Source organism: Motacilla alba, chromosome 1, assembly GCF_015832195.1.
Source record: "Motacilla alba alba isolate MOTALB_02 chromosome 1, Motacilla_alba_V1.0_pri, whole genome shotgun sequence".
In the NCBI taxonomy this organism is placed as follows: Eukaryota; Metazoa; Chordata; class Aves; order Passeriformes; family Motacillidae; genus Motacilla; species Motacilla alba.
Genome location: NC_052016.1, coordinates 46,113,700 through 46,126,523, shown reverse-complemented (window position 1 = coordinate 46,126,523; position 12,824 = coordinate 46,113,700). Strand labels below are relative to the sequence as shown.

The 12,824-nt window shown below is 35.4% G+C and overlaps 1 protein-coding gene across 6 annotated transcripts in view; it reads right to left on the bottom strand.

Annotated features, from left to right (window-relative positions):
- DEUP1 (deuterosome assembly protein 1) overlaps nucleotides 1-12,824 on the bottom strand; it is a 41,865-nt gene that overhangs the window by 5,010 nt on the left and 24,031 nt on the right. For 5 of the 6 annotated variants that reach the window (XM_038158458.1, XM_038158468.1, XM_038158477.1 and 2 more), the window contains 4 exons: nucleotides 11,888-12,085; nucleotides 10,817-10,903; nucleotides 8,087-8,286; nucleotides 1,568-1,868 (listed from right to left, as the gene is read on the bottom strand). In XM_038158458.1, the coding sequence (XP_038014386.1) occupies nucleotides 1,568-1,868; nucleotides 8,087-8,286; nucleotides 10,817-10,903; nucleotides 11,888-12,085 (786 nt within the window). The remainder of the gene's footprint in view (nucleotides 1-1,567; nucleotides 1,869-8,086; nucleotides 8,287-10,816; nucleotides 10,904-11,887; nucleotides 12,086-12,824) is intronic. The other variant, XM_038158479.1, reaches the window with a different exon arrangement.

Below are 12,824 nucleotides of genomic sequence, written 5' to 3'. Positions count from 1 at the left end.
TGAGAAGTATCTCTTGCTTAATAGTTTTGTTATGTGTTTGCCCACACACTAGCTGGAAAGTCTTGGCAATTGACCCTGGCCTGAGTGCCAGCTGGGAAATAGTTTCCCTGCAGCTTGCAGATGTGTCTCAGAAGGGACATTTTTCCCAGGCTGTCTGGAAACAGAAGCTTTGTGATTTGGTGTCTTTGTCTGACACTTCTGACAGAAGAGAGAAGAACTGGTGTTTATCAGACTCATCTGGAAAAGTCCAAACTACTCTTTTCATGGTTAGCAGTTTAAAGAGGAAAACACTCATGCCGTAAGAAACCAGAAGCTGTTTCCTTAAAGTTCCTGTGAAACATACGAACAAAAAATGGAAGTGAAGTCAAGCACCTGGGACTACATGGTTCTCACCATTCTCAGACTACTGGGATGAAGCTGATGGGAACACAGTCAGTGAAGGGCCACACTGCAATCCCTGCTTCCCAAGCACACCATCATTACGGTTCCTCCTATCAACAGTGAGGCTCTAGACTGTGGAGACAGTTCAGCAGCAGCCACATCTCTGATAGCAAAGGCTGTGCATTTGTTTCTAAAGTGGACAGCAGAACCAGGGTACAACAACCACAGGTACAACTGCCTGTCAATCCCCCCTAGTAAATGCTGAAGGCTTTCCTCTTCCCTCTCAGCCAGAGCCCTCAGCTGAGAATCTCCTGGTTACAAAGATCCATGTATCACAGCTGGACAGAGGGAGGCCGGTAGTTCATTCCTCACCGACATTCTTAGTTTCACTGCTTACTGATGGTATGGTTTTGTGGTTTGAGGTCAGGAGAGTGCTAACTGTCAAGTGCAAAACTAAGTGGCCTGTAGTGAAGGCTTAAGGAATAAGAGAAAATACTAAGGAAGAGAATAAATCTCAAATTTAAAGGGAGCTCTAAAGCCAAATGATTATGGAAAGATTTTCTTAAGTTGTCCTAGGTAAAGTGGGATTTGTCCCACTTGTCGTGGAGGGTGGTAGTCTCCAGACTATGAAGACAAAAAGAAAGAATGCTGTCCTATTACTCTTTCACTTCAGGAAAAACAAGGATCACAGCACTTATAATTTCTGTTTCTTTTCAAATGCAATAGCTAACATATGGAAAATAGTTGCTATGATTTTTCTGATTTCATCCATCAATCAAAGAGATGTAGATCAAATAGGACCTTGATTTGTCTAACAGCACTTAAGGCAGTAAGCTTGCAGGTATAACTGAAATCCACTTGAAGCAGAATGCTATGATATAGGCAATACAAAGCAAAGTGCCCCAGTATAGAAGCCAGTAAGATGTAGAAATCTTTCTCACAGTCACATAATGGCAGGTAATTATCACCACTGTTATTAGAACAGAGGTATGGCTCAGTAGGGGATGTTTAATCTCCAGAAAAACAGCATATCTGTTAGGATAAGTTATTTCTATTTTTGCTGGGCTGGCACTGTATAAATAATAATGACAACAAGAGTGATCTAATTTTTGGCTCCTCCAAGGCTGCATTTGGTCCACAGATGGATTTTTGAGAATATATGTGTTATGGGAAAATAGTTACTTACCGAAAATTTGATTTCTTCTGCATTGTAAGCAGGGCTCTGAAAGCTGCCAGTTCTGCCCACTTCAGGAAATGGCCCAGGAAGAACCAAAGGATACCCCACTGATGGTAATGGACATTTATAATCTATTTTCTTTTCATGGCCTCTGTGAAGTGGATGAGAAGATAAAGTGCTATCACTTTTTGAACCTGTGATATTGCATTGGCCATACAAAGCAGGACTGCACTTTCTGTGGTATCCACCAGCAGTGAGCATAGCACTCTGTTGACATTCCACATCCCATGAATCTTTATTTTGGAAGGATCTAAAAGAAAAAAAAATCTACATATGAAACCCAGTTAAAACTCTTAAACTATCACAGGAAAGCCAAGGATTTTTCATTTTACTTGTTTACACAGTTTTGATTACTTAGCTGTTCAAACTGCTTCATGCATGAAGTTGCATGGGCATAAGATTCAGCATTACCAAATTGCAGCAATTTAGCAATTTCCACCTAGGTTACTGTAAAACTCTCAGTGTGCTTTCTCAGTCTGCTTCAGCTGTAAATTACACCACCCTAATTTAAACCCTTTCACCGGAGCTTAGGTTGAGGAACCTTGCCTCGGTTGGTGTAACTGCGGCAGAACGAGCTAAAAGACAAACTCACCTCCGGTACTGAAGATGCCAGTACTCCTTAAGTGTTTGTTACCTATCCTTTGCTAAAGGCTACCATTCCTTTTTCCAGTGGGAAAAGCTATGCAAGCACTCTTTGACCATGTCTAGGAACCAGAATGAATTCAGCCACACAAATAAAGGAAATAAAATGTGAAAGTGCAAGAGGAGAGAAAAAAACTATTATTAGTGGTTGGTTGGATAATTAGTCAATTTTGATCTAATAGTATCTTAAACAACTATGTTCAAGTGACTAGAATTTAGAATAAATACTTAAACAAAAAATAGCACAGGAACCTTTGATTCTGCATTTTTACAGCAAGGATAGTTTTGCCACTGATTTAATGGTAACACTTTGGAGATTATTATAAAAAATTATTAGATTTTTAAAATGCACTCTCTGAAAAATTGTACAATAACATGCTTTTGTAACAATAAATGAATTCTTCAAGCTTAAAAAATAATTTTTAAGCATATTGTTATAATTTTCCAAAACTCTTGTATCTCAGTGATCAGAATTGATGTGCAAGTACATATTTCTAATCATTTGTATTACTGTAATGCAAAAACAATTAGGGTTAATAGCAACTTAAAACAAAGAAAGCCATTTTCCTCCCATTCCCAAAATAGTTACCTGAAAAATTCTGATACTGTAGTGATAAAAGCAGACAATTTTGAGACTCACTTGCCCAGATGTCTGCAAAATTACACTAATTTTCAATTGCATCATTCTTTGTATTATATACCAAACCATGCAAAAAAACCCCTTTTTTCAAATTCTATTAATTTTATGTTACAGTATTTCTAGCTGAGATAAAAATTTCCATTGTATTGAGGTCTGTGCTTATGATGAAATTTTAATCTTGGGAGGTAACTACTAAAACATGATAGCAGTTTGAACAGATTCTATCATTGCATATATCCTAAAACACTCTAGTAGATTGAAACACAGCTATAAAAGCTTTTTAAGAGCATGTTCTCTGCCACTAAAATATAATTTAATAAATATTCAAGAGTATGCAGTGCTAGTCAGTACTTTATTTTTTCTTTTTAAATAAAAAGAACTTGCCAAGTGCAGGGAAAAGACAGTGTTTTCTGCAGAAAGATCACACCATCATTTTCTTATCTTAATTTAAATATTTGTTGTTGGGAGAGAGCGGCTGTGGAGCCTTGATGGACCTACTTTTACAGAAGCCCTTCTGCTGGTTTTCACAGGGACAGAGTTGATTTTCTTCACAGTAGTTTGTATGGGGCTGTGTTTTGGATTTGTGCTGGAAATAGTGTTGGTAACAGAGGGATGCTTTAGTCACTGCTAAGCAGAGCTTACACAGGGCTAAGGCCTCTTCTGCTCCTCATCCCACCCCATCAGAGAGGAGGCTGGGGGTGCACAAGGAGTCAGGAGGGGACACAGCTGGGACAGTTGATCCCAGCTGACCACAGGGATACTCCAGACCATATAGGAGCATGATCAGCAATAAAAAGCTGGGGGAAGGCTGCCTGGGCATCACATGACAGGTGGCGAGCAATTGCACTATTATCACTGGGCATCACTTGTTTCATATATTCTATTATTATTATTATTATTATTATTATTATTATTATTATTATTATTATTATTATTATTATTACACCTACCTTCTTCTTATGTCCTATTAAACTGTATTTCAACACATGAATGTTACTTTTTTAAAATTCCAATTCTTTCCTTGTGAGTGGGGGAGTGAGAAAGCGACTGTGTGCTGTTTACCTGCCAGGTTAAACCACAACAGCCCTAAAGCAGGAAACTGAGTATTCAGTACATGGACTGTGCAGAACAACTCAGAGAACTAATGAAGAACATATTTTTTTTCTCTGATTATAAAAGAAGCTGTGATTAAGATAATCTGAATGCTATGGCAAAGCAAATTATATGCATGATGCTGTATTATTATTTGTTACTATAATTTTATTTTTACCTTAATAATAATAGTATTATTATACATGCTAACATAAAACTCTCTCAGACTATTCACCAAACTTTCCAGTTTTCTAAATCACCTAAAATGTTTACCTTTATGGACACAGAATTTTCTCCCTTCTTTCATGCTTTTCTTTATATAAATATACTCTGCTCTTTTGGCACAGGAAAATACTTTTTTTTTCTTTATTTTTCTCCCTATTTTAAAGTCAATTCCATCTATGGCATGAATAATAAAATTACAGGTTTGTTTTTTTTTTTATTTTTAAATCTCGTGTTCTGACCTTTTTGGAAGTAATTTTCTCTCTAAACCCATTGTAAAGTCTATGTGATCTGTGTTCTTTTTCTTTTCCACCAGAACTGCTTCTTTATGTATTTAATAAAAATTATTACTTCTTGTGTTATAATTACTCTAAGAACAGAATTTTCAGACTTGAGTGCCTACTTGACTTGGGTTATGGGAACCTTTAGATAATAAAAACAGATACTGCACCTCCCCTCCCAAAAAAAAAACCTAAAAAAAAAAAATTAAAAGGACTGGTTTTTTAAAAGGAACTCCCATTCTCCCATTCCTAGTGTAATCCATAGGATTGCTGGGGCTGCTTGGTATTTTGGAAAAACATGACACCTACATTAAGGTGCTTTGATAGGGATACTGGGCCTTTACTTTGGATGGTTTCCACAGTTGTGGTTTAAACTTCTGCCCGTTCATGTGCAAAATAATATCTAAGAACATAGATCTACTTTAAATACAATCTGCAAATTTGTGAAAAGCTGTCCACTTGTTAACACTACCAATGCAAATACACTATTACTGCAGCTGAACAACTTATGCTTTTGGTGGGATTAGTCATAGAGCATTTAACATGTACACACGCCGCACAAATAATATCACTGTTGACATGGTGACATAGGGGACAAGCAGTGAAAGAACAGTGTCCTCACAAAGGGAATTTAAACAGGATCTACTTTTCCTGACTCATATATAAAATCTGCCTGGTCCCTGTGCAGTCAATGATTTCAGTGATGCAAAAACCCCAAATTCCCTCCTCAGCTTCGCTGGTTGACATAACCAGTATTGAGAAAGAAAACTACAGATCTGTAATTATCAGAATGTCTTCAAGAATTTGTGTTGTTGCTTTTACCTGGCAAGTATAATGACTAGCTTGATTTTAAAATGGATAAAAAGCCTTTTCCTGAAGAATTGTGTTCACTGTTTCCACTTTATCTACTGCAGTAACTGATACAGTGGTGTGACTAAGAGTTGTATGATCTCCAAAAAGCTCCTGAACACAGATACTCACTGTGAACACACATCCATTAAGTGATCCCCAGCTACCTTAGCAGGCATTAAGTCTTAGAATTTACCCTACATTTTCCCCCCTTGACGAAAGTGCACTTTGGCTTGATCACTCACAATATTTTGTGCATATTTTTGTGCTAAATAAATAGCTTTTCATTTCGGAACTCACAGGCATGTTTTAATTTTGGAAGAAACAAACTGAACATATCAGCTTCATCAGAGAGTTCTCTTTGACCATGCCCAAATTTAAGTCAACTGTATATGGTCAAGATCTAAGTAAAGGATTGAAATCTTGAGAGTGGGGAAAGCTTACGTAAATGGCAATTAGAAGTAAGATAATTCCATAAGAAAGCATTAATTAATTAAGGTGGTTACAGGTAGAATGTGGGCACAGTCCTTTTTTAGCAAAAAGATGCTATTTCTGCATATCTTACTTTCTAATATTTAGAAATTCACTGTATACTGAAAGAAAGAAGAAATCATGCTGCTTTTTGGATTGCCAGTATAACTTCCTGCAATTTCCTGTGTTTTCTCTAGAGGTCCCCTCCCTAAAACATGATGGTGCCTGTGCCCAGGATTCCAGTACTGAGAGACACAACTGAAAAATATTGTAGAATATACACCCATCCCTTGCACAAACACCATGTTTTCAATTTTTTACCATATAAAAAAGTCTTTTATGCCCCTTCTCCAGTGCCATAATTACCATGGAAACAGAACTGCAAATTAAACCAGAAATAACAGGGTTTACGCTCAGAATAAAATAAACATACCCCAGATTTTAACCAACATCAATTTCCCAGTTTATCTACATACATGTGATGGTTGAAAATTTAATTTTAGTTTTCTGGAAAAATTCTGAGGTAGTTTCCTGCTTGGGAACAGAGAACTGATAGTACAGAGAGGGCCCAATCATAAAAACACTGGCTAGGTGATGTGCATACACAGTGCATGTCAAATTTGCACGTTTTAAAATCTGTGTATTTATTTATCTGAATAGCTTTACATTTAGGACTTCTAATGAATGATTTAGATCCTGAAATCTAGGCTCAATATATCTGTTTCATCATATTAACTACAATAGTAATAATAATTTATATTGTGTTCACTAGTGTGGCTGAGATTTCTGTTATGAGAAAGGTCAACTCTCACAGGTGTCTCTCACAGTTTTGATTGATCTTCCAATGGCTATGAAATCACAATCCTGCAAATTACATGCATAATTCTATTTTATCAAATATTTATGTACTCATAAATTAAATTTCACAGTTTCTTATGTACAGCAAGTATAAATCCTAAGAAAATGGGAAAAAATAGTTTTTCCTCACTTCAGAGGAGTTGAAGCATGAGGAAAAATGGCACTGACCCATTTTGTGAAGTTATGAGACCTACTAGTGCAGAATAATCTGTATCTTGATTTACAAGTATTTGTTTCAGCAACATCTTCAACATAATTGCAAACTTCATAGGAAATGAGCCATACCTGCCACTTACAAAGACAGGTGTATCTGTGTGTGTATATATATTCATGCATTATGTATATGCATATGTATATATAAATACACCTATCTATTTATTTTTATATACACATGAATGCTATCTCCAACACAAAACAACACTCTTTAAAAAGAAATTTTAGGCAAAAATGGAACTACATTTACTGGGATGCTGCTCTATTTTGCAGAAAGAAAATATTTTTAAATTTTGCCAAAACCTAAATGTATGAGTTTGAAATCTTAACATGTTCAATTTTGGCTCCAACTATTTCAACTTTACTTCACAGAACTATTTCATGTTAGTGCTATCATGTCAGTTCTTTATTACAAACAATCAATATATTTAGCTTCCTATTAATTTTATTTTCCTGTACGGTGAAATACTGTTTAGCAGGGTGTTTATTTTTTTTTAATTGCAATGCCATGATTATAATATGTTTGAAAGTAATTCAATGGCTCACTGAATACAGGGAAATAAGAAGAAAGTCATCACTACAATGCTTTCTATGAGTCTGAATATTCTCATTATTTTTCCTGAACAAGGAGTTTATTGTAGCAATGACTTACTCAGGGCATCTGAAATTACGTTTCTGTTAAAAATCAGGTCACCCAAGAACACTGAAACCAGACAAGGCATTAAAATACATTTAATGAAACTTCCAACAAATGAAACTGGAGGACACAAAGCTTTTCAGCAGGGCCTATAGTTCAAACTGCATATTAAGAAAATCTCCCATCGAGAAGTTTACCGCTCATGTTGATTTTTCCAGCCTTTCCTTGTCCTGTTTTTATTTGGTAGTAAAAATACAGTCTGCTCTATCTTGCAAAACCTGGAACTGAGAATAGCTTGAGCAGCACACAAAAAGTTTTTAAAGTTTCATGTGCAAAATACTAAAACATATATTAAACATTTCTGGGACTTCATTTATTGCCAGTTTCCATTAGCCATCCAGAAAAATGTAGGAAGTTCTTACAAACATACTAACTAGATCTGATATTTATATTGGTGGGATCTCTGAATGAACAGAAACAGCAAAAACTTGACAGTTTGGCCTAGTCAGACCTTCCAAAACACTTACAAGAAGTTTCATAAATGTGCACAATCTAAATATTACCTCTCTTCCTTTCCTTGCATCTTTGAATGGGTTTGGCAGCTGTGCTCTGTTTCTCTATATGTATCCATGCAACCCAGTATCGATGTTTCTGTGTCATTTTGTGGTTTAACAAGGCTATTTTGTAGTCTTAAATTCTCATGTTTCATTTTGTGAACAGAAGCTGTGAAATTTCCATGTTCTTTGTTACATAAATCTATACACTGTGAAAGGAGATAATACCATCATTAAGTAGTTATTTTTTCCACAGCAAATGGGTATATTTTTAACAAGCAAACACAAAACAATGTTCTATGCTAAAGAAAAGACCTAGCTACCATATATAATCATGCAACATTTAGGGCAAACCAAGAGAATTGCCTCCAGAAAAAAAAAAATCCCAGTAGATAAATGGAAAAGAAGGGATAACAGCCTCTATAACACAATAAAACAAATTAAAATTTCTCAGCAAACATGCATTCAAAATATTATTGTTGTAAATTTATCGCTTGCTTTGTAAAACTGATGATATAAAAGCGACCATAACAGCTATAGCTGCAGACTGTATTGCTCCCTCCAGTAACAACTCCTCCAAAAATAACAAGCAAAATTATAGGAGTTCATTACTACACTAGATACAGAGTATGTGTACATGCACAATTTAATATACGTGTCGAGACAGTCACCTTCAGTTTCAGAAGCAGTGAGTAAAGCCACATCAGCACAGTGCTTTCTGTCCGTGTCACTAAACCCTGCTTCTCAGCTGGGTTAGCCCACACGGTGTGCAAGGCAAAATACTGGAAATGCAAGCCACAGGTGCACTGTGATCAGGGGCTAAAGAGCCCCATCCACTAGGATGTCAAGAAGGGAAGATGGAGATTAGCTCTGGAAGTTGTCTAGCCAGGATACTCTGTTCCTTTTTTCTATCACTTAATCCATGAAGCCTACGCTGCACACCTGAGCCAGCTATTTTGGAACTATCTCTCTGCAGAGTACTGCACTGCATTGTGTAATATATTTGCAATAACAGTATACTGTCATCACCAGGAAATTTTCAAAAGGTTTATCAGATTACACACAAAAGACTAAAACCCCTTGCATTTCATTAAGTTGTGCTTTCATATATTCCTAGATTTACCTTATTCTCTTGGAACTCAGTAACTCATTTCAGATTTAGTTCTTTGTACACTGCTGGCACAACTGTGCTCCTGCATTTGAAAGCTTGTCTATTCCTTGCACTGATTTGATGCCATCTCTTCCTGTGAACCTCGCCTTCCTCAGCTTTAGGATGAATTTATGAGCCAAGCTGGCATGGAAATGCCAGAAGGTATAATAAAACTTAATATTTTGTGCAACTATGGGGGAGCAGGGGCTTAGCTATGTCTCACAAGTGGGAGGAGTGGCAGAACCAAGGGAGAAGGAGAGCACTAAGTCATCCTACCACTACTAGCTCTAGAATCAGCAGTAAAGTTATAATGGCATGAACCCCAAAACTGAGCTGGCTCAGCTACATTGCTTTTGACATCTAAACCCTGAAAGTAACCCTGCCTGATGATGCATTACACCATACTGACACTGGTCTCAGAGGTCTTTGTAGTGCTCCAGGGTACAGCACAAACATGTCCATAAAAATCTCTCCAATCCCTGGAATCTTAATATCAAATATATCACAATCTCTAATGTTAAGATCCTCACAATACATTAGTAAAGCAGCAAAGAATTTTGAAGTCCACAAATCTTCTAAAACATGTATTGACCTTGGTACATGTAGTAACTGGATTTTACTGTTAAAATATAACAAACATGTGATGTCTTCAAGGACCCTTGTCAGACAGTTCTTCTCAATCTTCAAGAAAAGTGTCACTGCAGACAAGAGTTACACGTGCATACACACATCCATCTATGCTTCCACAATAATATATCAAATACACACACACAGATATCCATAGTAGTGTGCATGTATGTGTAGGTAAGACGTCGCTGATGGACATCCACGCTGTTTTAAGGGTGTGGATAAATGTAACATTCTTTCATGGCAATTCACAGGCTACAAATCCCCCCAGAATGTATTTACATCAGTATTTCCAAACAACATTCCAGTGGGAATTTTTTTTAGGGATACAGTAACTGCAGATGTTCGGTAAGCAGGGGATCTTTTGAAGCTTTTTGTGGAAAACAGCATATATACTATTTATTATACCTTCATAAACCATAGTTCTAGATAATCTTATGGCACACTTTTTATCAATTAAATTTTAAAGCCCTGCTGTTTGGAGAGATATAAATACTAAACTCTGAAAATAAGCTGGGTGGGAGCAAAATGTGTCAGTTTTTTACACTGCTATTTAAATACCATGTGAACAAAGGGGTAAGATATTAAAAGAGGAGCATATTTTTGTCTGTGAGAATGATGACTGTTTAAACTTAAATAAGTGATATCACTTACAAAAAAATAAGCTCCCGGAAATTGTTTTGTGTCTAGACAGTTACTGAAAAATTTAACTGACTAGTAGTTTAATACAATTAAGGTAAAAATTACTCTTAGCTATACTCATATTCAGGCTGTGTGTGAATACCACTTGGTTTTGATTATGTTGCACACCTAACATTTATTTATTTATTTATTTATTTTTATTTATTTTTTAATTTAATGTATGCAAGCCAGAAATCTCTAAAACTGCCAAGATCTTAATCTACATTTACAATAAATATAAGCGACTATTCTTCATAGGTTCATAGGTTAAAAAAATTTACCGTGCAACTTTCACACTCCTGGTTTTCCACCATTTCTTTTAGATGTGTGTTTTCAGATTTGATAACTTGGTAATGGAATTCCAACAACTAGGAAAAAGATTAATTTTTTAGTTAAATACAAGAATATTACTTTCAAATAACACTGGGTATAGATATATTTAAGGTTAATTTTACAAAATGTACATTAGTAACTACAAAACTTACTATATTATTTTTAAATCCAGCAATAGCAAAGTAGGAGGAAGTATTAAACCATCTATAAAAGATATACAAATACAATACGTCTGAATTTATTTACCTTTTTGAAAGAAATAATGACTTAGGAAAACAAGTTCACATGCAGTTACCACATAGAAAAAGGACAGATTTCACATGCTACTGAAACTAGATTAAATCCTATTCATGACATCTAGAAATTATATCTATTCTTTTAGTGATATGGAAACACTTGGTAAAGAGCACCACACAGCAGGAGATAGCTCTTATTTCCCCCAAACACTAACTTCAGTATTGTCAAAAGTAAAGTATTACTTCAATCACAGTTTTCCACATGTAGTGACCCTCTCAGAAAATGCAGCGATACCCAGAAACCTCTAAATATGATGGCTCTTTTGTTTTACAAACTAGGTGATGAAGCTGACTTTTTTTTTAAAACAAAAATTTGTCATTGAAATCCCCACTGGTATATTACAGTTTCCAGCTATAAAATTACTAGAATTTTCTATGCAGATTTGTACCATTCTTCAAAAAGCTTTGGCAAACACTGAAAAATTAGAAACTTAAAGCATATGTAATAACCATGAACTGGAAGTCTTCAAGATCTTTTGCATGTTAAAATGATAACTAGATGCGATGGTCAGAATAAATTTCTATTTAGAGTTACAGCTGACATTTACTGTTGATTTCTTGTTCCAGTATCAATTTGGCTGCTTTTGTAATACTTCACAGATATTACACCAACACTGATAAAAACTACAGCAAGAAATGTGATGTCTTTTTTTCCACAGATAATGCATGTCATTATCAACAGTGAAGCAAAATGATGTGGGCTGCTTTTGCCCACTTGCATACCTGCTGTTTTGTTAACAATTTGTGTTTTGTCTCTAACTCCATTTTTAACTGTCTTTCCAGGAGACTAGCTTTCTCCATGACAGTTGCTATAGTGATCTCCTTCTGATGAAGCTCCTCTGTCAGGTCAGAGATTTCTGTCTTCATTCTTTCCTGCTCAGAGCAATGGGACTGCTCCTCTCGATAAACATGGTTTCTTATCTGTAGTAAATACATTTCAAAAAGAAAAAATGCTGTGCAGTAAATATGATTGCATCACTTGCTACTTATCAGTGACTTTTTCTGCTGTTACTTCCAAGACACCAACTCTCCTAACTGAACCAGAGATTCTGAAATTGTAAAATAAAATGTCTTTGGAAGTCAGTGCACAGAGCTTTGTTTATTTTTACATCTTTTTTCACTTCTCTTGTACTTTCATTTGCCTATTTAATATTAGACATGAACAAAGTACAATACACTTAAATTAACCTTTTAAAACAAAGTAATAAAAATCATGTATAGAATTAGAATTCATGGTAAAGAATATCCAAGGAAATATCCATTCCATAAATTTAAGTATGATTTATTTATACTGCACTTAGGTTTTTAAAAAAGTTTGAGGAAGCTTAAATTAACTTAGGAGCAATATAAATACATCAATCTAGAGATCCTTTAATAAGAAACTATGTTAGAAATAAAGGGTATATATGGAAAATCATTTTATGAGAATTTTTCCTGCCATTACATGTAAAAATTTAGGGTCAAACTTTCTTTAATACCTCCTGTGCAGAGTTCTGCAAAGTATCAACACAAAAATTGTTTTCCTAATCTTTCTACTGTAACCAACAATTTAGTACTGACCGATTTTTTTATTGTATATGAAACAGAACAACAAAAAACAGCATAACAACCTTCAAAGCCATTTTACCAACTTTTTGCAGTGCTATACACAATGAGTAAC